The following is a 27,040-nucleotide window of genomic DNA, read 5'->3' on the forward strand; positions in this document are numbered from 1 at the left end:
TCCCACTCTAAAAAAAATTTTTTTTAATATTTTTCCAGCCTCAAATATCATACCCAGCTCCATGACAGCAGTATGCAGGTCCCTGGAGCAGTTTTAGTGGGTAATGCAGTGCACATCAGGCAGGCGGACCCAGGCCCATCCCCTCCTACCTGTTACACTTGTGGTGGTAAATGGGAGCCTCCAAAGCCCACCAGAAACCCACTGTACCCACATCTAGGTGCCCCCCTTCATCCTTAAGGGCTATGGTAGTGGTGTACAGTTGTGGGGAGTGGGTTTGGGGGGCTCAGCACACAAGGTAAGGGAGCTATGCACCTGGGAGCTTTTCTGAAGGTCACTGCAGTGGCCCCCTAGGGTGCCCTGGTTGGGTGTCCTGGCATTTGAGGGGGACCAGTGCACTACGAATGCTGGCTCCTCCCATGACCAAATGGCTTGGATTTGGTCATTTCTGAGATGGGCGTCCTCGGTTTCCATTATCGCCGAAAACCGGGGACGACCATCTCTAATGACGACCATCTCTAAGGTTGACCTAAATGTTGAGATTTGGGTGTCCCCGACCGTATTATCAAAACGAAAGGACGTCCTCAGGAAAACTTGGGCGCCCTGTTCGATTATGCCCCTCCACATCATCTATGCACAGACACCCTATATTTACTGATCCCAAATCTTTGTAAATTCAAACCCTAAACCTCAATTTTTGGACCCAAACAGCAACATTTTTTATTATTAGCCACTCTTTCTGTGCACCTGTTACCTGTATTTGGAGACACTCAATTTTGCCTCCAATTTTCTTATCAAATTGTTCATTTCAAAGTACCCATCTCGAAAGTATCCAACTTTGCTGAATTTCCGACATGTCTTTATGCCATTCACTTCTATTTTCTCTTTGCTTATTTCTAAGTAACCTGAGTGCAAAAGTCACTTGGGTACTCTGATGACCCTGTCGAGATCTGAATTCTTTGAAGATGTACTGCATCTTTGAAAACAACCCTGAAAAAGTTGCCTGCTCTTATATTTTTCCCCCAGAAATAACTGAAACTGTGCTCACAAACATGTTCTGGTCCATAATACTCATGTATTTCTATATCAGTGTAGCAGGATGCTGGTAGTATGTCTCCAACATCACTGACAAATTCTTGAAACTGGTCATCCTTCAGATTATTCGGATACTTTGAAAAGAAGAATACACACCCGTGTGCTGAAAAAAGAGATGGCACTATGTTAATCATATCAGGTTGGGCTTTGCACCTGTAGAAATGATCTAAGAGCCAGTCACAGGGCATCTCATCGTAGAACAGTAGCAGAAACCGGGCCAATTTTGGAAGGTCTTCACTGTGATAGATTTTTCCAATATAGCCCAACTTGGAAAAAGAGATTGTGGTCCACACTGGGTCTTGCTTCTCGATTGAATGTTTAATTATTGTAAAAAAGCTTTTGGAACACTTGACATCATCTTCCAGCATTAAATAATACTGAGAAAGAGTGGCACAAAAGTTAATCAGGAAAGCATAATCCACATTTTGTTTTGACCTGTATTTAACCCGGTCTTCTGGATCATTAAAATTCTTTTTCAGACCCTCTAGGGTTGGATAGCTTTCCAGAGGACAGGAAATAACAATCAGGTATCCTGCAAAAATGTGCACATGAAATTTATTATTGATTTCTTTGGCAGTCTCTTTACTCACACTGGCATCATAGTCTGCCAGATAGACAACTACCAATAACTCCTTCAGTTCTTCTGGATCTGACTGATCAAAAATAGACTGAATGGTGTCCATTAGATAATTTTCTTTCTGCCTTTTGATGGATGCTATCCCAATCACCATGTACCCTTAAAAGAGACAAAAACATACAAAAACTAATATTAATCTATACAGCTAGTAGTCGCTCTTCCTCTATCTAATGTGTAGCCTAATGGGTGGAGGAGTAGTCTATTAGCAGCAGACTTTGATCTTGATGACCTGGGTTCAATTCCCACTGCGACTCCTTGTATTCTTGGACAAGTGACATAGAGGGGCATAATCGAACGGTGGCGTCCATCTCTAGGGACGGCCCCGTAAAGAAGTGTACACGACCGTATTATCGAAACAAGATGGGCGGCCATCTTTTGTTTCGATAATACGGTCGGGGACGGCCAAATCTCAACATTTGGGCTGCCCTTAGAAATGGCCGACATTGGTTTTCGCCTATAATGGAAACTAAGGGCGGCCATCTCAAACCGGCCAAATCCAAGCCATTTTATCGTGGGAGGAGCCAGCATTTGTAGTGCACTGGTCACCCTCACATGCCAAGACACCAACCGGGCACCCTAGGGGGCATTGCAGTGGACTTCACAAATTGCTCCAGATGCATAGCTCCCTTACCTTAGGTGCTGAGCACCCCAACCCCTCCCCCCAAAACCCACTACCCACAACTGTACAACACTACCATAGCCCTTAAAGGGTAACAGGGGGGGGGGGCACCTAGATGTGGGTACAGTGGGTTTCGGGTAGGTTTTGGAGGGCACCCATTTACCACCACAAGTGTAACAGGTAGGGGGGGATAGGCCTGGTCCCCTGCCTGAAGTGCACTGCAGTACCCACTAAAGATTGCTCCAGGGACCTGCATATTGCTGTGATGGAACTGGGTATGACATTTGAGGCTGCATAGAGGCTGAAAAAAATGTTTAAAAAATTTTTTTGGGTGGGAGGGGGTTGGTGACCACTGGGGGAGTAAGGGGAGGTGATCCCCGATTCCCTTCGGTGGTCATCTGGTCGATTCAGGCACCTTTCAAGACTTGGTCATCAACAAAAAGGGATCAAGTAAAGTTGGCCAAATGCTCGTCAGGTCCACCCTTCTTTTTTCCATTATCGGCCGAGGATAGCCATCTCTTAACCATGCCCCTGTCCCTCCTTCGGTACACTGCCGACACGCCCCCTTGAACTTTGGCCGTCCCTGCGACAGAAAGCAGTTGAGGCCAGCCAAATCGGCTTTCGATTATGCCGATTTGGCCAGTCCTGAGAGAAGGCCGCCCCTCTCCCGATTTGTGTCGGAAGATGGGTGCCCTTCTCTTTCGAAAATGAGCTGGTAAGGGGCCCTTTTACTAAGGTGCATAGGCACCTACGCGTATCCAATGCACATCAAATTGGCACTACCGCCAGGCTACCGCATGCCCGGGGCAGTAATTCCATTTTTAGCACAAGCCCAAAAACACGCAGTAGAAAATATTTTCTATTTTCTACTGCTGGGTGCTTTCCCAGCAGTAATTGGCAGTTGGTGCACGCTGGACACTTACTGCCCAGTTAGCACGTGAGACCTTACCGCTAAGTGAATCGGTGGCGTTAAGGTCTCAGGCTGAAAATGGATGTGCGCTGGTTTTCATTTTGCTGCATGTCCATTTTCCGGCAAAATAAAAAATCCCTTTTTTTCCAGGCACACTCAGGAAATGGACAAGCGCACAACCAAAACACGCACCTACACCAGCCCAGGCCACTTTTGGGCGTGCCTTAATAAAAGGGCCCTTTAATCGTCTATTGCCCCAGGTACAAAAACTTAGATTGTGAGCCCTCTAGGGACAGAGAAAGTACCTGCATATAGAGTCAGATTCAATACAAGGCACCTGAAAAAATCCACATGGAATAAATCTCTCCCTAAGTGTATTCTATAAGCAGCACCTAGATTTAGGCATAGTATATAGAATGCATGTAGTTGATATCCCAGCGCCTACAACTATGCACCTCTATTTACACCAACAAAAACGTGGCATAAATCCCCGCACATAGATTTATGCACACTGTGCCATTTTCTATAACAATGCACATAAATTTGGGAACACCCAAGAAATGCCCACTTCCCCACCCATAGCCATGCCCCTTTCGAACTGCACGCATTAGAATTTAGGAATAGTTTATTACCGAATACGCTTAGTGAGTTGTGTGTGTAAATTCTAATTATTGCCAATTAGTGCTCATTATTGCTTGTTGAGTGCTGTTATCAATGCTGATTAGCTTCTTTAAGCCAATTAAGTTACGTGCATTGTTATAGAATTCACCTGGATTTCAGCGCAGATCATTAGGCACGCTGAATAGAATCTGGGGGATAATATGTACAGTGCTGTGTACATCTAGTACTGATATAGAAATGATTATTAGTAGTAATTTCAAGGAAGTGGTTATCTGGAATATGAGAGGGAACCTCCAGAGGAGGCACAAGGAAAGGATCAAGAATAGGGCAAGAAAAGAGAGACCATTCTCTGAAGATGAGATAATAGTAGAACTCACTCACTCTTGCCTGAGGGTTGAGAGCCTAACAAATATTCATATGGAAGTGGTAAAGGAGCCAAAGCATCATCTGTGACTCTGTAAGGTAGAGGCTGCCGCTTCTCTGACACAGGTGGGTCAAAATTCTCTTGCAAAGTGTCAGCCTGCACAAACAGTAAAATAAGATTCATTTTCAGCATAAACAGTAAGCCACCAATTTATAGAGCTGTAAACAGAAACTATAGGCAACCGTTTTATAGACCTGTAATAAAGCAAATAACATCATCTGTCGGCTAAAACTTGAAAATACAGCTGGGTATAGAAGGAAGGGTAAACTATTCTGTAATGTGAAGAATAAGTGGTTATGGGGCCCTTTTACTAAAACTAAGGGATCCTTTTTCTAAGCTGAGGTAAAAAGTGGCCTGTGGTAATGTAGGCGTGTGTACTGGGCATCTCTTTGACAAGATATATCACAAAGACCAAAGCAGGTGAAATTCTCACACACATCCAGAAATGTAAATTAATGCCTTCTGTTTTATTAATATCATGTATTCCATCACCATGAGGCATATTTTCAAAGCACTTAGCCTTCCAAAGTTCCATAGAAACCTATGGAACTTTGGAAGGCTAAGTGCTTTTAACCCAAAATCCTTCTGTAATACCAAATGTCTACTCTTTTCTAAATTCCAATATCCATGATGTATTGTAAGCCACATTGAGCCTGCAAAGAGGTGGGATAATGTGGGATACAAATGCAATAAATAAATATAAAGAATATAGGGGGGGGGGATGCGAGAACCTGAGTAATAAAGAAGGTGAGGCAGGTAAAGGAAGAAAGAAAGGGTTGAATGTGATGGTGAGTCCCCACCCTTTCATATTTTATAATCTTAGCTGCAGAGAACGGGGGTAAGGAAAGGAAGAAGGCTGTATAGCAGATGGTCCATTCCTTTCTTCCCCCTACTCCCTGCAGCTCTCTCACACGCCTTTTCTTGCTATGCTGAGTTCCTCATAGAGGTGGAGGCAGTCTCTCACACTTCAATGATGGACATACTATACTATACTATACTATAATTTTGAAAAGTTTAAGCAGGTAGAACTAGTTGTTCATGAGCTATAGATGAACGGACATGAAAGACATTTCTATAAACCAGCATCTAAAGATATGCATCAATTATGCAAATCAGTTACTGAATATAGCAGTTACGGGCACAATTGGCAATTATGAAGTGCTAGGTGCTTTTCTGTAACATACCCACCAACTTTGTCTAGCACATAAGTGTGAGGGTGAAGTATGGGCAAGTCATGGATGTGTCTCTGGAACACCCATGTCATTTATAGAATACTGTAAAGTTACACTCACTTCAGGGAACTATTGACTTGCCATAACTGTTGGGGCCCAACTTTAAGGTGCTCCAATGCCAACTTACACTAGTATTCTATAATGGCATCTTGGAACTCAGAAGCCATTAAAGACTTGGTACTACATACATGGTATTGAGGCACCTAAATCTTGACTCCAATTTATAGAATTACTAACATATGCTTTATCTATCTCTCTTTTCTGAGAGAGAGAGAGAGAGAGAGAGAGAGAGAGAGAGAGAGAGAGAGAGAGGTGTTGATTTAAGTAAATCACAGCCTTATAGTCAGACAGTGTTAAGTCCTAGTCTTACAGACATGTTGTACCTGCCAAGTTGTACCTTCCTGTAACCAGGTTACCTTTAGTTCATTTTGTGATTGTTCCACTTCTAAACAGTTGCACTTTTCTCCTTTATTGGTCCATGTGAAGTTAAAGAGCACCATGGTGCACACAATAATTATAATTCCAAGAAGCAGCACTTTTTGGAAACCAATATACTGATTTAATATAAACAATCTCTTCATGGTTGATTCTTCTGAAAAACAGACATTGTGTTTAGTACTACTGCACATATAGGACTAGATGCAGTAAATCAAACCAAAATATCAATGTAGAAAAAATTATGCATGGAGTGCTATTCTATAAAGAGTATCTGCACTTTATAGAATAGTGCCTAAGTACCTAATCTGTGCCTAATCCGCACCTTAATTTAAGGTGCCTGCATTTATGTCTGCTGAAACCAGGTGTAAATATCAGTGTCTAAATTAAGCACAGATCAAGCATATTCTATAAAAACTAGTAAAAAAGGCCCATTTCTTAACGCAATGAAACGGGCGCTAGCAATGTAATGAGTTCCTGCCATTATGTTTCCACGGTTGTATTCTGAATATAATTGTTGTTTACATGTGTAAGATTTCTTTATATACAATATTTTTTGTGTAAACTGTGTTACAATGTGGTAAAAGTTTTCCTTGTTCAGGCCCTTCAATCAGTTTAACAATCACATCAGAAGAGCTCCTTACTCGTGAGAATGCAACATAGAGTTGCCCATGTGAGAGACTGAGAGTGACAGTCTGTTTTACAGACAGTGTAAGAGAGAGATACACAGAGTGATTGATTGAGTGTGTGTGTGTGTGTGTGATGTCTGTCTGTGTGTATATGTGTGTGAGTGACAAAGTGATTAAATGTTTGTCTTCCCTTCCGTTCTGTGCATTTGCCTCCACTGATGTTCGTACCTCCCTGTATATGATTGTTTGTTAGAGATTCAATCCACTCCACTTCCCTCCTCCAAGTTCCGTTATGATTGGTTCTTCGTTGACAGTGAGAGCCAATGAAACGCTGAACTACAGACTTATGAACCCTACACTGCCACAGTGCCACGGAGTCAGCTTCAGAATGTTGGAGGTGCTTTTTATTATATAGGATGGACGTAACTCATAGGAACACCTCCTAAACATGCCCCCTTGAAATTACTTGGCATAGGAACATTATAGAATACAATGTGTGAATAACTCCCAATTAAGGCCAATTGACACCAATAATTGGTTGTTAGCAGCCAATTATTGGCACTGATTGACTCATTAATCAATTAATTGATTTGCGTGCACAACCTTAGTCAGCATATATAGAAACCAGAGAAGAGAGTGTTAAGTAAACCATAAGACACAGAAAGATGTGCCTCTACTACATGGGAGCTTCTGTCTCTCACCAGAATTTATAATTACTGTGTAAACCATTGATGAGTTTGTGGAAAATTAGTAAAGTTATAAGGAAGCCAGAAAGGGGTAGGGCCAACTTTGGATTTGGTAATGGAGCATGCACTGGCTCCACTCTCACCCTACATGCCTTCAGAGGACCTATTACTGCCACAATCAGGCATGACAGTAGCCTTGCTTCCTATAAAAATGTCTTCTGGATTTAGGGTTGTTATGCTTAGGGAAGGGGAATTAGTAAAGGGTTCTATTGGGATTTGTGGATATATGTGGCAAAGAGTGCTGGGGTGGTGCTGTGTTGGGGCTATGCTGAGAGGAAAAAATCTTGAATGTGCAGAGCTATGCTGGAATTAGTGAGGGAGCTATGAAGGAGAAAACAACTGAACTTCTGAGAAGTGTCTGTCAAGCTCCCATTGTAGTTTGAAAATTGCCAGATTATTAAAATTAGATTACTGTAAATCACTTTTGGCAGGAATTCATTGTACAAAACTTTGATGACTACAACTTTTGCAAAACACTGCATTAAATACTTTTTTTTAATTTGTTACATTTGTATCCCACATTTTCCCACCTATTTGCAGGTTCAGTATGGCTTACCTAGTACCGTAAAGGCGTTTGCCAACTCCGGTAGAGAAACAAATACAAAATGATGTTTGTGGTCGAATAAGGTTCATGTGTTACAGACACATTGAGGGAATGCTTAGAGAGGAAGAGGTAGGTAGTGACCATTACGAGCTTTGGTTTCGATGTGTTAGGCAGGGTTCAGGCATTATGTGAGTCAGTAGGGTATGCCTTTTGAAACAGGTTGGTTTTTAGTAATTTCCGGAAGTCTAGGTGGTCGTATGTTGTTTCCCGGCTTTTTGGTAGTGCGTTCCACAGTTGTGTGCTTATGTAGGAGAAGAAGCTGGATGCATAAGCTGATTTGTATTTGAGTCCTGTGCAGTTTGGGTAGTGGAGATTTAGGTATGTTCGTGTTGATCCGATTGTGTTTCTGATTGGTAGGGTCTATGAGGTCAGTCATGCATCCCGGGGCTTCGCTGTAGATAATTTATGAACCAGGGTGCAGATTTGAAGCAATACGCTCTTGATTGGGAGCCAGTGCAGTTTTCTCGGAGGGGTTTGGCGCTTTCGAATTGCGTTTTTTCCAAATATGAGCCTGGCTGCTGTGTTTTGAGCAGTCTGAAGTTTCTTTATGATTTGTTCTTTGCATCCCGCATAGATTCCATTGCAGTAGTCTACATGGCTTAGTACCATGGTTGTATCAAGTATGAATGTTTCCCTCATTGAGTGGAACTTTTTCTTAGTTGTAGATTTCATTTGGCTCTCAAGTGTATAGGTTCGGTCTATTGTAAGCCGAGGATTTTCAAGCTATCTGAGATAGGGAGGGTTTAGTTCCAGGGTGTTATATTTGTGGGTTGTGGCATATTGTATTGCGATGAGAGGATAAGACAGGTGTTTTTTCTGTATTGAGTTTTAGTTGAAATGCATTTGCCCATGAGTCCTGATGTTCAAGCTGAGTTTGATTTCTGTTGGTGATTTCTGTCAGGTCATGTTTGTATGGAATATATATGTGACATCGTCTGCATAGATGAATGGGTTGAGGCCTTGGTTGGATAAGGACTTGGCTAGAGGGTCATCATTAGGTTGAGAAGGATCGGTGAATAATGGTGATCCTTGAGGTACTCCGCAGTCGCTTCTCCACGGTGATGATATTTTGAATTTGATTTCACTTCGTATGTTACTAGTGGTAGGAAACCCTTGATCCAACTATGTTTCCACCAATCCCGAAGTAATTCTAGGAGTCTAGTAGTATATTATGGTTTACCATGTTGAATGCACTAGTCATGTCGAATTGGAGTAGAAGTATGCTTTTACCTGTTGCTATTTCCTGCTTGAATTTGGCTAAAAGAGTAATTAGTACTGTGTATCAGTGCTATGGAGGGGGCGAAATCCTGATTGTGATTCATGTAATATTGAGAATTTGTTTATGTAATCAGTAAGTTGTTTGGTTACCATGTTTTTCACCAGTTTGACTGCCAATGGGATAGATGCTACTAGGCGGTAATTAGTGAGTTCATTGTTTTTTTCTTGGTATCTTTGGTATTGGGGTGAGTAGGATGTTGCCTTTTTCCTTAGGGAAGAGACCTTGTTGGAGCATGTAGTTTAGGTGGGATGTGAGGTCTGCTATGAAGCAGTCTGGGGCAGATTTTATAAGGTAGCTGGGCCAGGTATCCAATTTGCAGTGAGTGTCAGGAGAACCCATAAATCGCCTGGGCAAACTGTTTCGGTGGAGAGGAGAGCGAAGGTAGACCAGGTTTGGTCCGCTGGGTATTCTCCAAAGGTTGGGTCCAAACCATTGATGAAGTTTTCGATATCGGTATTGTCCTGAGGTAGCGTGTTGCATGGATTTGCAATTTTTTCATTGAAGTATTTAGCAAGTTGTCTGCAGATGGGATGGCTGTATTGGTTGTGGTGACCAAGGTGGTGTCTAGTAGTTTGTTTACGAGTTGGTATAGTTTCTTCGTGTCTTTGTAATCTGACCCTATTTTAGTTTTATAGTAGGACCTTTTGGTCTGTCTTATTGCGTATTTGTATTTTCTTTCTGTTTGTTTCCATGCGTTGAATGTGTGTTCATCTTTTATTTTTTTCCATGCTCGTTCGAGTTTCCTGGATTGTGTTTTAGTTTTTTCAAGTTCGCCAATGAACCATGGTATCGAATTATGTCTTCGTGAGGTTATTGTTCGTAAGGGTGCTATTTCGTCTAGTATGCTTTTGCATCTTTTATCCCAGTCTGAGAAGTAGTATATGGAGTCCGTTTGTGCTGTCCATTCATATTGTATATCTGTTGCCAGATTATATTTGAGTCTATTTGGCCTCTTGTGCTGTAGGTTGTGTGTTCTTGTATACAATATGAGCCCTTCTTCTGCCAGTTTAGGAATAGGTTTAATTTGTAATGATCAGTCTATGGTGTTTCTGTCCATTTAATATCTGTTATTATTAGGTTCTGGTCTGTGGACAGTTTGTGTGAGATGAGGTCAAGTGTATGCCTTTTGCCGTGGGTTGCTTGCATGTGTGGCCATTTGAGATCCCATAAGTGGAGGAATTCCTTGCATTCTCGTGCGTTGGTAGAGTTTGGGTCTTCTAGGTGGAGGTTAATGTCTCCTAGTACTAGTATATTGGAGTTGGTTACACAAGTGTTAGAAATGAAGTCCATGAAGTCTGACTGGCTTTCGTTCTAATTACCTGGTGGTCTGTAAAACAAGACACAGTTCAGGTAATCAAGCAGGGATTTATTGTGGATTCTGATAGAGGCAATTTCAAGTTGAGTTGTTATGGACTCGGCAGTGGTTTCAGTGGTAAAGTGGACATGCACACATGTCACACTCAGACCCCCCCCCCCCCCCCCCCCCCCCCCCCCGGGCACGAGAGGCCACTTATAGGAACAGGAAAGCATTCCACTCACTCAATATGCAAGTTGTGTGTGACGCCCAGGGGAAGATTCTAGACGTGTGTGCCCGATACCCAGGTTCCACTTATAAAAGGTGCAAAGAAGAGGGACCATGTGACGCCATTATTCCTAGAAGAACACTGACTTACTGTGTTATATAGCATTACATTTAAAATATTTATTTTGGTTCATAAGATTTTGCACTTAGAATTCAGACTTCCTTTTTAGATATCTTATATAACTGCGAGAATGTTACAATCAGCTCATCAGAACTTGTTAATAGTTCCATCATTTAGACATATTCATTTACATGGGATTCTATTTTTAGCGTTGTTGGACCAACCTTGTGAAATCATCTAATTAATCATTTACAATCAGAATTGTGTTACTCTGTATTTAAAACTAATTGATGAATTAAAATTTTCAAGCAGCTTTAAATTTAGACCTAATAATGAGATAGTGCTGGATGGTGGTCTACACTGAGTTATAGCCCGAATCAAGCAACTAAGCTTCTATTTCTTTTCTAAAATTGTAATGTTTTCTTTCTTTACTGTTTTCTTTTAGTTTTGTAAAATATTTTAAACTACTATCAGGCTCATTTTTTTTAAAGAGAAGGGCATCTAAAAAGTGACACAAAAGGCACATGGGCATCCCTGTGAAAGAAGGTCATCCAAATCTAATAATCGAAACAGGTCCACGAGGACACCCATCTAAGGACGTTCCCACAGGGGGCATATTAGGGGCGTGTTATGGGCGGCATTACGAGATGGTTGCCTTCAACGTATAACGGCTACCAAAATGGTTTCGCATGGGTGGGAACATGGGCGTCCTTAGTTAGACCTGAAATAAAAGCGACCAGGGTAAGGGGAAAGTCATCTTTAGACCCATTAGCGATTTTGTGGAGTTAGAGAGTAGCGAGATCATTGTTGGGAGAGAAAGCTGAATCGTTGTTTGGAGATAAAGCTGAGAGTTTGTTGAGTACCTGTTACTTTTGTCTGTGTCCCCTAGTCGGAACGTTTTCAACCTCACCTGCCTGTTTTGTGTTTCACCTTTTCAGCTTTCCCTACCCGTTCTAGCCCCCAAACCCAGACACCACTACTCCTTCCTCAATCTCCCCCATCCCCTCCCCCTATCCCTCCTCCATTTACTGTCCCCAAGTTCATATTTCATTCCCTTACCTGTTTGTTGTCTCTGTTTGTCTCTTTGTCCTGCTGCAGCGTTTTTGTGAAGACTGTCGTTTGCTGCTTGGAGAGTGAGTGGCTAGAGGGTGTGGCAGGAGAGTTTGTAGTGGGTCAGAGAGTGCTTGGAGTGTGGCTCTGCTGTGTGTGACTGTATTGTTTGTCGGTGGTGGGGAAATGAGGGCACTAAATGCACAGGTGGCTTACATGTTGGAGGAAGAGGGGAGGCACCGCAGGAGGTACTCAAGACCCAGAGTTTTCAGGCCCCGTAGCAGTTTCCTAGACCTCACTGACCTGCAGTGTCTCACTAGGTACCGGTTTGATAGGGCTGCCATTCAGCTATGCACCAAGTAAAGTTGCCCAAGTGCTCATCAGGGACGCCCTTCCTTTTTCCATTATCGCTGGAGGATGCCCATCTGTTAGGCATGCCCCAGTCCCACCTTTGCTACGCCTCTGATTCACCCCCGGGAACTTTGGTCGTCTCAGCTTTTGATTATGCCGATTTGGGTGACCCTGAGAGGACGCCCATCTCCCGATTTGTGTTGAAAGATGGGTGCTCTTCTCTTTTGAAAATAAGCCTGAAAATGATCTCCAATATGTACACTTTAGAAGAAGAGTGAGAGAGTGGAGATATGATAAAGACATTTAAACACTTCCATGGCATATCTATAGAAAGTGGACCTCTAAAGAAACTCTGAAATTGGGGAGTATAGGAGAAAGGTAAAAGGAAATAGACTCCTGAGTAATACAAGGCAATATTTCTTTATGAAAAGGGTGGTGGATATGGAATGGCTTCCCAGTGGAGATGGTGGAAATGAGGACTATCTGAATTTAAGAAAGCATGGGAAAAGCAGAGAGAATCTCTAAGGGAGAAGGCAGCATTTTAGAGATTAGTAGTTCATATGGATGGGCAAAAGGATAGGTCATATGATCTTTATCTATCACCTATTTCTATGTTTCTAGAGCGTATTATTTTTTATTCATAAAAAGTACAAGAAAACAAATTTAATTATGCCAAAAAGTAAAGAGAAAGAATATGAATGAAGGAAGCGACTGGTCCAGGCTGTTATTTTCAGCAATCTAATTAGTGTAGTGTGAGACAATGTTGGAGGCTAGGGGAAGATAGGAAATACATCCCCTCCATAATACAAGTCAGACAGTTATATTCAGCAGGTGTGGAGAACAAGACCAGCCTTCCACTGAAACCAAACAACATGTATTCCTAGACAATTAAATAAATTTATTTGTAGCATTTGTATCCCACATTTTCCCACCTATTTGCAGGCTCAATGTGGCTTACATTTGCCGTAATGGCGGATGCCATTTCCAGGTAACAGAATTACAAATGGTGTTGCATTAGGTGAATACATACATGGTAACACACATGGAACATGATATATATGGAACAGATCATGGTATATGTATATACCATGTGCATACACACATGGTAAAAAAAGAAGAATACATTATGGTATTGCAAGAAGGTTCCTGAGTAATAAATCAGGTTGTAACAGGTCATCGACTATAGAGAGACCCTATTCGACATAAGGTTTAAAGTGGTAGTGCTTGATCATTAATGGCAAAGAGGTTAAACAGTTATGCGATAAAAGTTTAGTTTTGTATAGATCGTGTATAATGTTATTATTTAGTATTTAAGATGAATGTTTACGGTATGCCTTCTTGAAAAGATCTGTTTTCAGTATGTATGTAAATTTTCAAACACCCTATTTACATTTCCCAGAAACTGTATCGTTTCCGACCTGGTAGCTTTTTTTCTTCACCTCCAAGCCTCCATATTTTAAAAACCTGCTGGAATATTGGGCAGGTTTACAAAGGAGAGACCTGGCCTGGATCATGCCTAAGAGATGTAATCATAGGCCAGTTAATTGGCATGAGCCAACTCTTCGATGACAAAGAGAAGAGGTGATGTCCGACTGCAGCAGAGTATACAATTGAAAATAAAAGCAGTGGGAAAGCCATGGGCTCAACCAGTGGTGTGCTGGTAAATGTTTAACAACAGGATCTCACCCCGGTCCACCTCTGCGCCCCCCCCCCCCCCTAAATTGCAGGGCTGGCTATAGCCGGGGAGTGAGCCTGGGGGGTGGCAATGCATTACTCCAGGAAAAAAAATTTTAAATGATCCCAGGTTCCAATCTAATTCATGTTTAAAGTGGGATAAAATGCCTTAAATAAGTAAATAAATATAAACTTTTAATGTTGAGCACCTGATTCTCAAAGTGGACATATTCCAAACAATATAATGAAAATAAAATGATTTTTTTCTACCTTTGTTGTCCGGTGACTTTGTTTTTCTGATCATGCTGGCCCAGTATCCGATTCTGCTGCTATCTGTCCTCTTAATTCCGTTTCCAGGGCTTTCTTTCCATTTATTTCTTTGCTTTCCGCCTTTCTTCTTCATTTCTTGCCCTACATCCATAAGTAAAAGCTGGGTCCTCCGCAGACTTCGGTCCAGTGGATCCAGCTTCTGCCTATTTTCTTCATCCATGTGCAGTTTTTCTCCTCTCTTCCTTTTCCCTCATCTACTACTACTACTTAGCATTTCTATAGTGCTGCTAGGGTTACGCAGCGCTGTACAATTTTAAACAAGGGGAAGGACAGTCCCTACTCAAGAGAGATTACAATCTAAAGAGAGAGCTCATCTCATCTCCTTCCTCACTCTTCCCTCTCCTCCATCCATGTCCAGCAATCCTCCTCTCCCCTGGCCTCTCCTCCATCCACCCATGTCCAGCAACCCTCCCCTCTCCTCCATCCACCCATGTGCAGCAACCCTCCTCTCCCCCTGCCTTCCCCTCCATCCACCCATGTCCAGCAACCCTCCTCTCCCCCTGCCCTCCCCTCCGTCCACCCATGTCCAGCAACCCTCCTCTTCCCCTGCCCTCCCCTCCACCTACCCATGTCCAGCAACCCTCCTCTCCCCTCCTCTCCATCCACCCATGTCCAGCAACCTTCCTCTCCCCTCCATCCACCCATGTCCAGCAACCCTCCTCTCCCCCTGCCTTCCCCTCCATCCACCCACCCATATCAAGCAACCCTCCTCTCCCCCTTCCCTCCATCCACCCATGTCCAGCAACCCTCTGCTTCCCCCTGCCCTCCCCTCCATCTACCCATGTCCAGCAACCCTCCTCTTCCCCTCCCCTCTATCCACCCATGTCCACCAACCCTCCCCTCCCCTCCACCTACCCATGTCCAGCAACCCTCCTCTTCCCCCTGCCCTCCCCTCCATCTACCCATGTCCAGCAACCCTCCTCTTCCCCTCCCCTCCCCTCTATCCACCCATGTCCAGCAACCCTCCCCTCCCCTCCATCCACCCATGTCCAGCAACCCTCCTCTCCCCCTGCCCTACCCTCCATCCACCCATGTCCACCAACCCTCCTCTCCCCCGCCTTCCCCTCCATCCACCCACCCATGTCCAGCAACCCTCCTCTCTCTCTGCCCTCCCCTCCATCCACCCCTGTCCAGCAACCCTCCTCTTACCCCTGCCCTCCCATCCATCCACCCATGTCCACCAACCCTCCCCCTCCTCCTCCCCTCCCCTCCATCCCCCCATGTCCACCAACCCTCCTCTCCCCCCTGCCCCCCTCCATCCACCCATGTCCAGCAACCCTCTCTCCCCCTGCCCTCCCTGGCATCCACCCATGTTAACCATCTCCTTCCAGCCTCCCCCCCCCCCAGCAGCCCATGTCAACTATCTCCCTTCTAGCCCCTCCCCTACTCCACACCAGACATTTCCTGCCTTCTTCCAGCCCCCCCCCCCGATTCCCAATCCCCTGCTCTTCCATCATCTCCTGTCTGCCCTCAGCTCCCCAATAGCCCTTGTTTCCTTCCTGCCGCTGCCCTGCCTTTAAATATTGTATTTTTCCTCGAGTCGCAGCACCGGCATTGAAAGCAGCAGGCTCAGCTCAGCTCCAGCCTTCCCTCGCATGGTTCCGCCCTCTTCTGATGTTTTTCCTGTTTCCTCGAGGGCGGAACCATGTGAGGGAAGGCTGGAGCCGAGCCTGCTGCTTTCAATGCCAGCGCCACGACTCGAGGAAAAATACAATATTTAAAGGCAGGGCGGCGGCAGGAAGGAAACGAGGGCTATCGGGGAGCTGAGGGCAGACAGGAGAGATGGACGACCTGCAGAGTAGGGGAGCTGCAGCTCATGGGGTGGGGGGAGGAGAGGCAAGCCAGCTCGCCAACAACCGGCTCGCAAGATGCCAATAAAGTTAACAACCGGCACTTGCGAGCCGGTGCAAGCCGGCTCCAGCACATCACTGGACTCAACCAAATTTTATTAGAAATAAAGGTATAACAAGGTAATCCTTAATTAGATACATGTCCAGACTTTTATTTACAATTCTCCATCAGCCCAACATGTTTCAGCACATAATTGCCTATGTCAGGGGCAATTATATCTTTGTCTATATCACCTCACTATTAATAGTATGGAGAAACCATACTGGTGATGCTTAAAATAACTTCATAGGCTCAGAACAGATTATATGTTGAAGCATGTTGGGCTGATGGACAATTGTAAAGCAAAAGCCTAGACAAATCTATAATTAAGGACCACCTTTGTATATCTATACCATGATCTGTTCCACGTATGTTATGTTCCATGTATTTTACCATGTATGTATACAACTTAACGCATTATCATTCGTAATTTTGTTACCCGGAAATGGCAACCGCCATTATGGCAAATGTAAGCCACATTGAGCCTGCAAATTGGTGGGAAAATGTGGGATACAAATGCTACAAATAAATATCTATTTTTATTTTCACTTATAGCCACCTCTTACTGCTCACTGCCTTCTGAAACTACATACCGTGCAACTGAGGAATGAGATTTGTGTGTGTGTGTTTACAAGCATACACTGAGGTATTGTGAATCTGAACGAAATCCTTGTATATTTTTTAGGGGCATGTGCATCAGTTTTCTTTATTTGTTTCCAGTGTTTTTCCACATTTTGTATTTTTCTGGGGTTTTTAAAACTTATTTATTTATTGCTATTTTTAGCATGCATTAAAATGAGATAAAAACAATTTTGTTGTAGACTTTCATTATGTTTGAAGACAAATACCCCTCCTTGGTGTAAACCCCGTGGTGGTGGAGTTAGATGTTACATCAGATAACTTTTATTTGGCTCCAACATCTGTAACACATTTAAGAGAATCATGTAATATCTTTCTGATTCTCAGTACATAATTTTCTCTAAAAAGATTATTATTTTCCCTTCAGCTTGGAGGCAGCCCATCCAAACAAGGTCCATTTGCTTCTGTGCCCTCCTCTCTGGAATTAGTGCTTATTATTATTAAGCTATGCAGCAGCTGATGTACTTCAAACAAGGACTGAGTGCCTCATCCAGAACAGTCAGAGTTATATTGTTTTGTTTCTTATGTAGGTCTTTTACAACCTGGTTTGTTGTAAAAGACCTACATTTTACCTAATATTTGTTGCAACAGTTTTGTTTGCACAATTGTGTTTAATAACTATACTTTAAAATGGTGTTTTAGGATTCTGACAGAGCTAGAGATATCAACTAAACAAAAGAACTTTTCTTACCAAACATAGTTGCTTGGAAACTCTCTTTACACATTTCTTTCATCATGTATACCAATAGCCTCTTGATTATAAAAGGTCAAGCATACATAGCTGAGCTGCATGGTCAGCCTTTGAGGCAAAGTTAGTCCTAGTTACCAGAGGGTTTGTGTCAATGGAAACCAGGTATTGGACAGATTCTGGAACACTTTATCTTAAGTTCCTTTGAGATTGATTCCATGTTGAAAGCAGAAATATCGAGCATTTGTCAGAGGAGAAGGTTTCGATCAAGGGGGTTAGGTCATAAGTCGAAGAGGGTAGGCTTAGTAGTAACATACCAAACAGTTTTCTTTGTAGAAATGGTGTTGGAAGAACAAAAATGCCTCCCAGTGGTGATGGCTAGTCATGGTAAAAGAGGAAGGAGAGCACCTGGGATTAGGGCTGGATGGCTACTGACAGAGTTAAGAGTGAGTAAACAACAGGAGGAGAAGGGAATGTGACTGACTGGGTGGGGTGTAAGTATGTAAGTACTTTTGCATAATTGTGAGGGAGTTAAGAAAAAACATACAAGAAGAACTTGAATTCTTAATGGGAGTGGGAAGGGGATAAGTGGTAAAGCCAGAGATACAGTAAGGTCTGTGGAGACAGGGGCAGACAAGGTGGGGTAGTGTTTTCATGATAGTCTACGAGGATTGTACCGACATTTTTTTTATGAACAGATGCTTTACATTTTCCAACTGGATTTACTGTGCCAAGATTTACTCCTTTCCACAACAAGATGTAACCTTCAGCTCCCAGGTAACAGTGTTTGATAGAGCTGCAGCCATAGCCCCAGAAAGGGCCATATGCTCATAACATTTTCACTGATGTGAAATTATTTTTATTGGAAACTTTTTTGTTTTTTTAAACCCAGCAGTTTTATGTGCCCTCATGGTCTATGTCTTTAAATATTAACCTACAACCGAGAAACCGTTAACCTCCTGTCCGATTGATATAGATAGATCACAGATGCCGGTACTCAATGCCATGTCACCCTTCAGTGGGTGGGGTGATCAATCAGGGGACCCACCCCACAATAGCCAGGCCCCCTGTAACCAGTCAACAGCAGCTATGACAGGAAGCCTGATTGATGTAGAGGCCTTGAACTCTTTAATTTAAAATCTTTGGGGACCCATGTATCAATTTTACGCAGACACATAGAAAAAGGTGCCGGGCACTCAGTACCCACAAGTACCCCTTCAAAAAAAGCCCTGCTCTATTATTTCTCCCAGGTTCAAGGATAGAGCAGGATTGTGCTGGATGGTGTTTACAAAGAACTCAAAGAATAGACCCCGAAATTCTGAAAAGTTGCAGAAAGTTGTAAGCCAAAACTTGGGCACAGTCCTGAGTTGCAAGGACAACTCAATTGGTAAACAGGCAATTAACAGTCAATGGATGCTATCAGTTATTGGTGATAATTGCCATCAAATGAATTTGCTCATGCGACTCACTGTGTGCTATGCTATAATGCTGTGTGACCAAATCCTATAGCGCACAACATAAAAGGAATGTGGCCATGGGAGGGGCATGGGTGGGACAGGGTTTCTGAAATACTTGCACACCAGTATTTATACCAGGTTTCAGCTCGCATAAATGCCTGAACACCGCACACAACAAACCAAGCATGTAATGGACTTAACATAACTCTTCCGCTCTACCGATTCCCTAATGTGTCTGTTCCACACCTGAACATGTATACCCCTGGAGGAAAGGGAGAAACGGGGGTGATATGATACAGGACGTTCAAATATTTGAAAGGTATTAATCCGCAAACAAACCTCTTCCGTAGATGGGAAGGCGGTAGAACTAGAGGACATGAAATGAGATTGAATGGGGGCAGACTCATGAAAAATGTCAGGAAGTATTTTTTCATGGAGAGAGTGATGGATACTTGGAATGCCCTCCCGCGAGAGGTGGTGCAGATGAAAACAGTAACAGAATTCAAACATGTGTGGCATAAACATAAAGGAATCCTGTTCAGAAGGAATGGATCCTCAGAAGCTTAGCCGAGATTGGGAGGTGGAGATAGTGCTGGGCAAGACTTCTACAGGTTGTGCCCTGAAAATGGTAGATACAAATCAAGGTAAGGTATACACAAAAAGTAGCACATAAGAGTTATCTTGTTGGGCAGACTGGATGGACCGTGCAGGTCTTTTTCTGCCGTCATCTACTATGTTACTATGTTACATGAACCTTATTCTACCACAACATCACTTTGTATTTGATCATACCGGAGCTGGCGAACGCCTCTCTGGTACTATGTAAGCCACATTGAGCCTGCAAATAGGTGGGAAAATGTGGGATACAAATGTAACAAATAATAAGTCCTCACACCCTGAAGTTGAACACTATTCTATAAAGAGTGCTCCTCCTGGAGTACCATTTATAGAATACTGCTAATGCTTATTTTGCCCAGTGCCTAATTTTGGACCAGAGGAAGGAGTACCACTTAAATAAATGTACTTATTTATACATTATATATATATATATATATATATATATATATATACACCCACACCCACCTCACCCACCCCCCCCCCCCCCCCCATTTCTATAAAAGTCACCAAAATGTGCACACAAATTTGGGCATGTGCCCAATTTGTACATGCAATTTAATTGGATAACAAGCCAATTAGTGCCAATAATTGGCTTTTTAAAAAGGTACAGAGCAGGGCGACAAAAATAATAAAGAGGATGGGACGACTTCCCTATAAGGAAAAGGCTGAAGCGGCTAGGGCTCTTCAGCTTGGAGAAAAGATGGCTGGGGTAGATATGATAGAGGTCTATAGAATAATGAGTGGAGTGGAACGGATAGACGTGAATTATTGTTTACTCTTTCCAAAAATACTAGGACTAGGCGGCATGCGATGAAGCTACAAAGTAGTAAATTTTAAACAAATCAGACAAATACTTCTTCACTCAACGTGTAATTAAACTCTGGAATTTGTTGCCAGAGAATGTGGTAAGGTGGTTATCTTAGTGGGGTTTAAAAAAGGTTTGGATGGCTTCCTAAAGGAAAAGTGCATAGACCATTATTAAATGACGGGGACAATCCACTGCTTATTTTTGGGATAAGCAGCATAAAATATATTGAACTTTTTGGGGATCTTGCCAGGTATTTGTGACCTGAATTAGCCACTGTTGGAAACAGGATTCTGGGCTTGATAGACCTTTGGTCTCTGCCGGTGTGGCTATGCTTATATACTTATCTTAGATTTTAAAAGTTATTGAAAGCTTGGCTTTTTTTCCCCATTATTATAATTAATTTGGATTCTGTTTATATTGTAATATATTTTCCCTTTTCTGCCACTGCAGTTATTGTGACTCTGTTTATATATTAATGTACTTCTTGATTGTTATTAGAGCTTGTCCCTTTTAGGTGAACCGTTTGGAGCTTCTGGTTGAAATGGTCTATAAGATCTCTTATGTTAGGTTATGGTTATTCCAAATGAACAAAACACACTCTGGTCAATATTCAGCCAGCAGTGGTCAGCATTTCTTTCAATTCTGACCTACGCTGGTTAAATTAGACTCAGATATTCAGTGGCAGGCCCTATGGGGGACTGGCACTGAATATTCAGGTCTTTGGTGATACCCAGAAGCTCTCATGCAGGGGCGTAGCCACGGGTGGGCCTGGGCCCATCCATTTTCATCCCAGGCCCACCCAGCAGAAAACCAGCCAGGCAGCCACTATCCCTCCTCCGTTGGTTGTTGCAGCTTCAGCAGCGAACGAAACAGCTCAGCAGAGAACGAAGTTGCAGCATCGGAAGATCCATGGCAGAGGAAATCAGCTGGGGATTCATTCTACTGCAGCGCGGGACCAGCCTCATATCCGCTAACAGCTTTGCAGCGTCCCGACTCCAAGTCCCGCCCTTAAGACACAAACGGCCTGTTTCCGATACAGAGAAACAGGAAGTTTGTGTCTTAAGGGGCGGGACTTGGAGTCGGGACGCTGCAAAGCTGTTAGCGGATATGAGGCTGGTCCCGCGCTGCAGTAGAATGAATCCCCAGCTGATTTCCTCTGCCATGGATCTTCCGATGCTGCAACTTCGTTCTCTGCTGAGCTGCTTCGTTCGCTGCTGAAGCTGTATGAGGGAAGGAATGGATGAGATCCTTGCCATGGGGAGGGATGGGTCATAGAGAGGGGTACTGGGCATGAGGGAAGGAATGGGGGAGATCTTGGCCACACTGGATCACGGGAGAGGGGGCAAGAGGAAAGAGAGAAGTGACAGGAAGATGCTGGAGGGGGTGAATGGTGAGGAGAAGAGAGGGAGCAGATGCTGGGCTAGAAGGGTGGAGGGAAAGAGACACTAGGAAAGGTGGCACCATGTGGGGGGAGGCCAAGGGGGTGGCAAGGAATGAACGTGAGGAGGATGGTGATTACAGGGGAAAGAAATACAAATGTTAATAATAATAATAATAATGGGGAATAGATTGAAGATGGAAGGGAATGGATGGCTGGGGAAGTAGAGAGATGGGGACTAGGAGAACTAGTGGGTGAAAAGGAAATGGAAATCTGACAGGTATCTGCAAAGTAAAACAAAGGAAAAGGGGTTAGGATAAAATTTGGGTGGACAGAGAGCAGAAAAGAAAAAAAAAAGAGAGGAAAGAGCTAAAATGGAAAGGTCAATATGTCAGAGGCAAGTGAAGTGAGGGAATGGAACAAGAGAGGAGAAAAAGACAAATGGACAGATGCTGCTTGAAGGAGAAATAGCAGAAAGATAGGAAAGTTCAAAGGAGAAACTGGATCAACATGATGGAAAAAGAAAATGACCAGACAACAAAGGTAGAAAAGGCATTTTATTTTGAATCTTAACTGAAATATGATAGCTTGAGAAATGTGCATAGTGGATGTCACTTTATTGTGTTCAGTAGAAAAGACATATATTTTTATTTTATTTCTCCACTGTTGCAGTATGGTATCCGGCTAGTTGCCAGCCACCAATTCCTGCTTGGGACAGTTCCCTCCTAGGACGTTTCCCCAAGGTGGAAAATTCCCTCCTAGGTCTGTTTCCCTCCTGGCTAGTTCTTACTGGCATGTAGTTTTGTCTTTTTGTGTTGATGTTTTGCTGGGGGGGTTTCTTATGCATCGTATTTTTTTTATGAGGAGTGTCCATTGCGTGTCGTGGATGTGTTGGAAATATTTTGTGTAAGTTTTTATATATAATATTTTATGCTCTGTATTAATTTGGATTTGGCTTATTTTAATTTTTTTGGTGTGGTGTGGCGTGTTAAAGGTAATATTTGAGTGTGTGTGGAGGGGGAGGGCATACCCCCCCCCAAAAAAAAACCTATCTGGAAGAGGAAAGGGAAAGAGATAAATTTAAGACTGTGATGTTTTATGATTGTTAAGGGTGGGAATTGTACTCCGTGGAGCAGTGGGAATTGTTTAGGTAGTAATTGTCCTAGGTGCGAACTGACCTAGAACCTGCAGTATATGCCAAGGTTCCCAGTTCAATTTTTGTCTACATATTTTTATTTCTAATTGTGATCACTTGTTCTGTATTTGGTGAGGGTCTGTTGGTGTGATTGCAATGGCAGGTGGGGAGATTGGAGGGGAGAAAGGGAGAAGAGGGAATTGTGGGGGGGGGGGGACCTTGTTTATTTTCTGCCCTGGGCCCTAGCATGTCAAACAGCAGTCCTGACCTTTGCTGTGGCTGGAGGGGATCCCTAATCCCCATAAGATGAGGTGCCCTCTGACGGCAGCCAAAACGTCCTTCTACTAAGCTTAGCAGGCAGCGGTAACTACTACTACTATAAATTATTTCTATAGCGCTACCAGTCGTACGCAGCGCCTCACATCCTCGAGTCACCAATAACTAAGCATGCCTGGGGTGCCAACATCAGTAGGTCAAGCAGCCTGCCAAGCTTGGTAAAATGGAGTTCTTCAGAGGAAATCAGCTGATAGTGCTTGGGGATCCTCATGAGCTAAAGTGTTTCTGTTTCTATTTTGAGTTGGGAGGTGCTGGGGGAGAGGTGGAGAATAGGGGGAGGAAGGAGGCGGGACAGAGAGAAAATTTTGTGCCCACCCACTTTGGGCTCAGGCCCACCCAAAATTGGCTGTCTGGCTACGCCACTGCTCTCATGTACAGCTAATATTCAGTGATGTACCCATATAGCTAACTGGGTATAGCTAGGACTGCTTTTTCTATGGTTCTATATGCCCAGTCAAGTATGTGGTCTCAGGCATTGAATAGCAATGGTGCCCGCATAATTCATGGCTTCACCCCAATTCTGTCCCCAGACTGCTCTGGCACTAATGAAAAAGTGTCACAGCACTTAGAATGGATATTAATTGGACCTCTGTTGCTAGAGTGCCACTGAATATCAGCTCCTGGGCTGGTCAACCAGGCAGGAACTTTTCCTGCCCAGTTAAACTGCCCAGTTAAATTCACTTTGAAAAATAAACCTCATAATGTACAACAAAGAAATGGACAGAAAAAAAAAACTAGGGCAGGAGCAGAGCATCAAAATATTTAGAACAGTGCCCTTCTGAAGTTAAAGTGATATTTTTACCAATCTCAACCAACTGAATTGTAGCTAAAAATAAATTATACATTTTGCTAAGATTCTGCATGCACCAGACTTTGGTCTCCAGTCCTCCAGATTTCAGCTCTGCCACACCTGCCACTGTAAGAAAAGGGCATCTGAAACTTGTCGCACAAATCTTCCAACACAGGGGAATTGAAGTTTTTTTTTTTTTTTTTTGATCCACTCTAATCTTCCTACTTTGATCATGCTCCCCAAAGGGGGCAACGGGCAGACCCTTAATCATTCTTCTCCCCCCCCCTTGATGTATCGTACAGGGTCTCAGACTCAGGCCGTGATATACAAAGGCAGCCGTAAAATACATCTGCCTCGCTAAAATTTAGTGAATCGCTAACAGCCAGCGATGCACAAAGGAGGATCCATGCAGCACTGTTTGCAAGTTCGAGCTGTCTAATGGATGACACTACTGTCAAATCCGTTTGACAGCTCTGCTGCACTGGACCTCCCCGACCTCACGCTTTTTTAAAAACAAATTTACCCTGGTGGTCCAGTGGACCCTGACCACCCAATCTTTACTTCCATTGGACCATGACCTCTCCCCGTAACCCCCCGTGATCCCATGAACCTTTTTTCTTTTACATTTCCATGGTGGTCCAGTGCACAGAATCCCTTCCCCTGCACGTGCACACATACCCCCTTCCGTACCCAACCCCCACCCTGCACCTTTACAACAAGGTGAAGGCAGGAGGGCAGGAGCAACAGCTCCTTTTTCCTGCCTCGGGCCTGCCTGGAACAAAATGGCGGCACCCAGGCCCTGCCCAGTACATTCTGGGATGCATTGGGCAGGGCTAAACACCATATAAGGAGTTTTTCTCCCCTTTTATGGTGTTTAGCCCTGCCTGGTGCATCCCAGAATGCATGGCAGGGCCTGGGTGCCGTCATTTTGTTCCGGGCGGGCCCAAGGCAGGAAAAAGGAGCTGTTGCTCTTGCTCTCCTGCCTCCGCCTTGTTGTAAAGGTACAGGGAGGAGCGGGGTGTGGGTCAGATGCGGGAGGGAGGGGTGTGTGCCTGTGCAGGGGAAGCAGTTTGGTCAACTGGACCACTAGGGAAATTTTATTTTAAAAGGTTCCAGGGTCACGGGGGGGGGGGGGGGGGGGCGTGGTCCACTGGGCCACCAGGGAAAGTTTAAAAAAAAGATTGGGGGGTTCAGGGTCCACCTGATAAAGAAAACAAGATGCAGGGGTATGTTGTGGTCCTTTGGACCACCATGGAAATTTAAAAAAAAATCCAGGGAGGGGTGCCGGGAGGTGAGAGGTAGGAAGAACAAGCAGGCAGCCTTTATAGCTTCCTGCTTGTGGTTCTGTCCTCTCTGACAGCTCCAGAGCAGCCGTAAAATTTGCTCATTAAATTACCCCTGCTCTGGAGCTGTGCATCCCCTGGAATACACAGTAGACTACGGACAAGCTCATTAGAATACTAATGAGCTCATTGGAATATATTTGCATGGGGTTCTCGGTGGCTGCCAATGTCATACATTAGAGCCACGGAAAACACCTTTGTGCATTACTAGCTATGTAAACTGGCTAGAACCAGTCTAAAGCAAACGTTAATAGCTTTGTGCATCTGGCCCTGAATCTGAAGGCCAAGTCAATGGTCCAGACCCTCTGCTTGGATGTTAGTCAAAACAGAGCTGTAAATAATATTCTAGTTTATTTGAATAGAAGAAAAACAAAAGTATTTTGATTTCTTTTCATTTGATTGATGCTTTGGAGCTCTGAAATTGTCACATGTACTATCACAGACCATGAAATTACCTACAATGTGCTGGACCAGGTTTTCTATACATTCATTTTTATTTCAATAGTGCATCATAACATCTTGACCATACAATCGTTGCCAACAGTAACAGTATTAGCCTCATTAATACAACCACAGCCAGAACTGAAAACCTACTAGTCACATTATCTCATTTTGATGCCCAAACCATCTTGTGTTAACCCTCATTACACATTATTTCCTTTTTACCCCATTTCCCCTGCCCCTCCCTGTTGGCTGACCCAATAAGGTGAGAAACCCTGTTCCTCCAGCTGCAGTATTTGTTGTGCAGGTAAGGTTCTATACATTGTACTCTTCCAGCTCCAGTCTACCAGTACACAGTACCTCACACATCCCATAAGATTACTCATCCATGTTAACAGGTCAAAGGCAGGAAGGTTCATCCCAACCCATTTAACCAATATGCTTATCAGTCACAGTTAAGACCATAAGAACATAAGCATTGCCATAATGGGATAGATTGAAGGTCCATCAAGCCTAGTATCCTGTTTCCAATAGTAGCCAATCCAGGTCACAAGTACCAGGTAAGATTCCAGGACAATAAAACAGATTTTATGCTGCTTATCCTAGAAATAAGCAGTGGATTTTCCCAAGTCCATCTTAATAATGGCTTTAAGCCTCAAAAAATGTATAGACACTTAATGAATTGTCATAAAGATGGTTATTAAATCTTAATAATTTAAACAAATACAAATTTACCCACCAAACCAAAAGAATGGCAACAAGTAATGCTTGTAGGTGTGAAACTTACCTATTCCTGCGTCTTGTTCACTAGCTAGAAAAGGTTGATAAGTTTTTATATTGTTTCAAAGGCATGCAGATGGATGGTATACCAAATGCCTAATGAACCTGGACCCTTATGTTTCTCTGATGCACACTTTCTTCATCCAGACTATGCAGAGAATGCAGGAGTTCACATATCTTGCTAATCAGACTTTATCTAGGAGTGCTTGTACCTGCTTTTGTCTTTGGCAAAGAAGTTAAGTGCAGAAATTGCATTTCTGGATACATACTCAGCACACACCCAGGGGAAGGGCCAACAGTAACTGAGCAGTACAAAGGAACACCTCCTAGTATACGTTTGTTTGGTCACCACTGTTACTCTCCTTCCAGAGCACCATTAGGTTCATCAGTGTATCGCTGCACTGCACTGCATGCAATCTAATTATCCTCATTAAGGGACCCTTTTACTAAAGTGTGCTGAA

General features: G+C 43.4%; 1 protein-coding gene across 1 annotated transcript; it reads right to left on the bottom strand.

Moving 5' to 3' along the window:
• Nucleotides 1–603: 603 nt before the first annotated feature.
• LOC115468870 (alpha-1,3-mannosyl-glycoprotein 4-beta-N-acetylglucosaminyltransferase C-like) lies at nt 604–26,792 on the bottom strand. Its single transcript, XM_030200965.1, is given in 6 exon segments — nt 604–795; nt 798–911; nt 914–1,828; nt 4,261–4,399; nt 5,952–6,127; nt 26,587–26,792. Coding segments are annotated over 5 exon segments (1,455 nt in total). The 5' UTR covers nt 6,117–6,127; nt 26,587–26,792; the 3' UTR covers nt 604–673.
• Nucleotides 26,793–27,040: the final 248 nt, after the last annotated feature.

This window comes from Microcaecilia unicolor, chromosome 4, assembly GCF_901765095.1.
Source record: "Microcaecilia unicolor chromosome 4, aMicUni1.1, whole genome shotgun sequence".
In the NCBI taxonomy this organism is placed as follows: domain Eukaryota; kingdom Metazoa; phylum Chordata; class Amphibia; order Gymnophiona; family Siphonopidae; genus Microcaecilia; species Microcaecilia unicolor.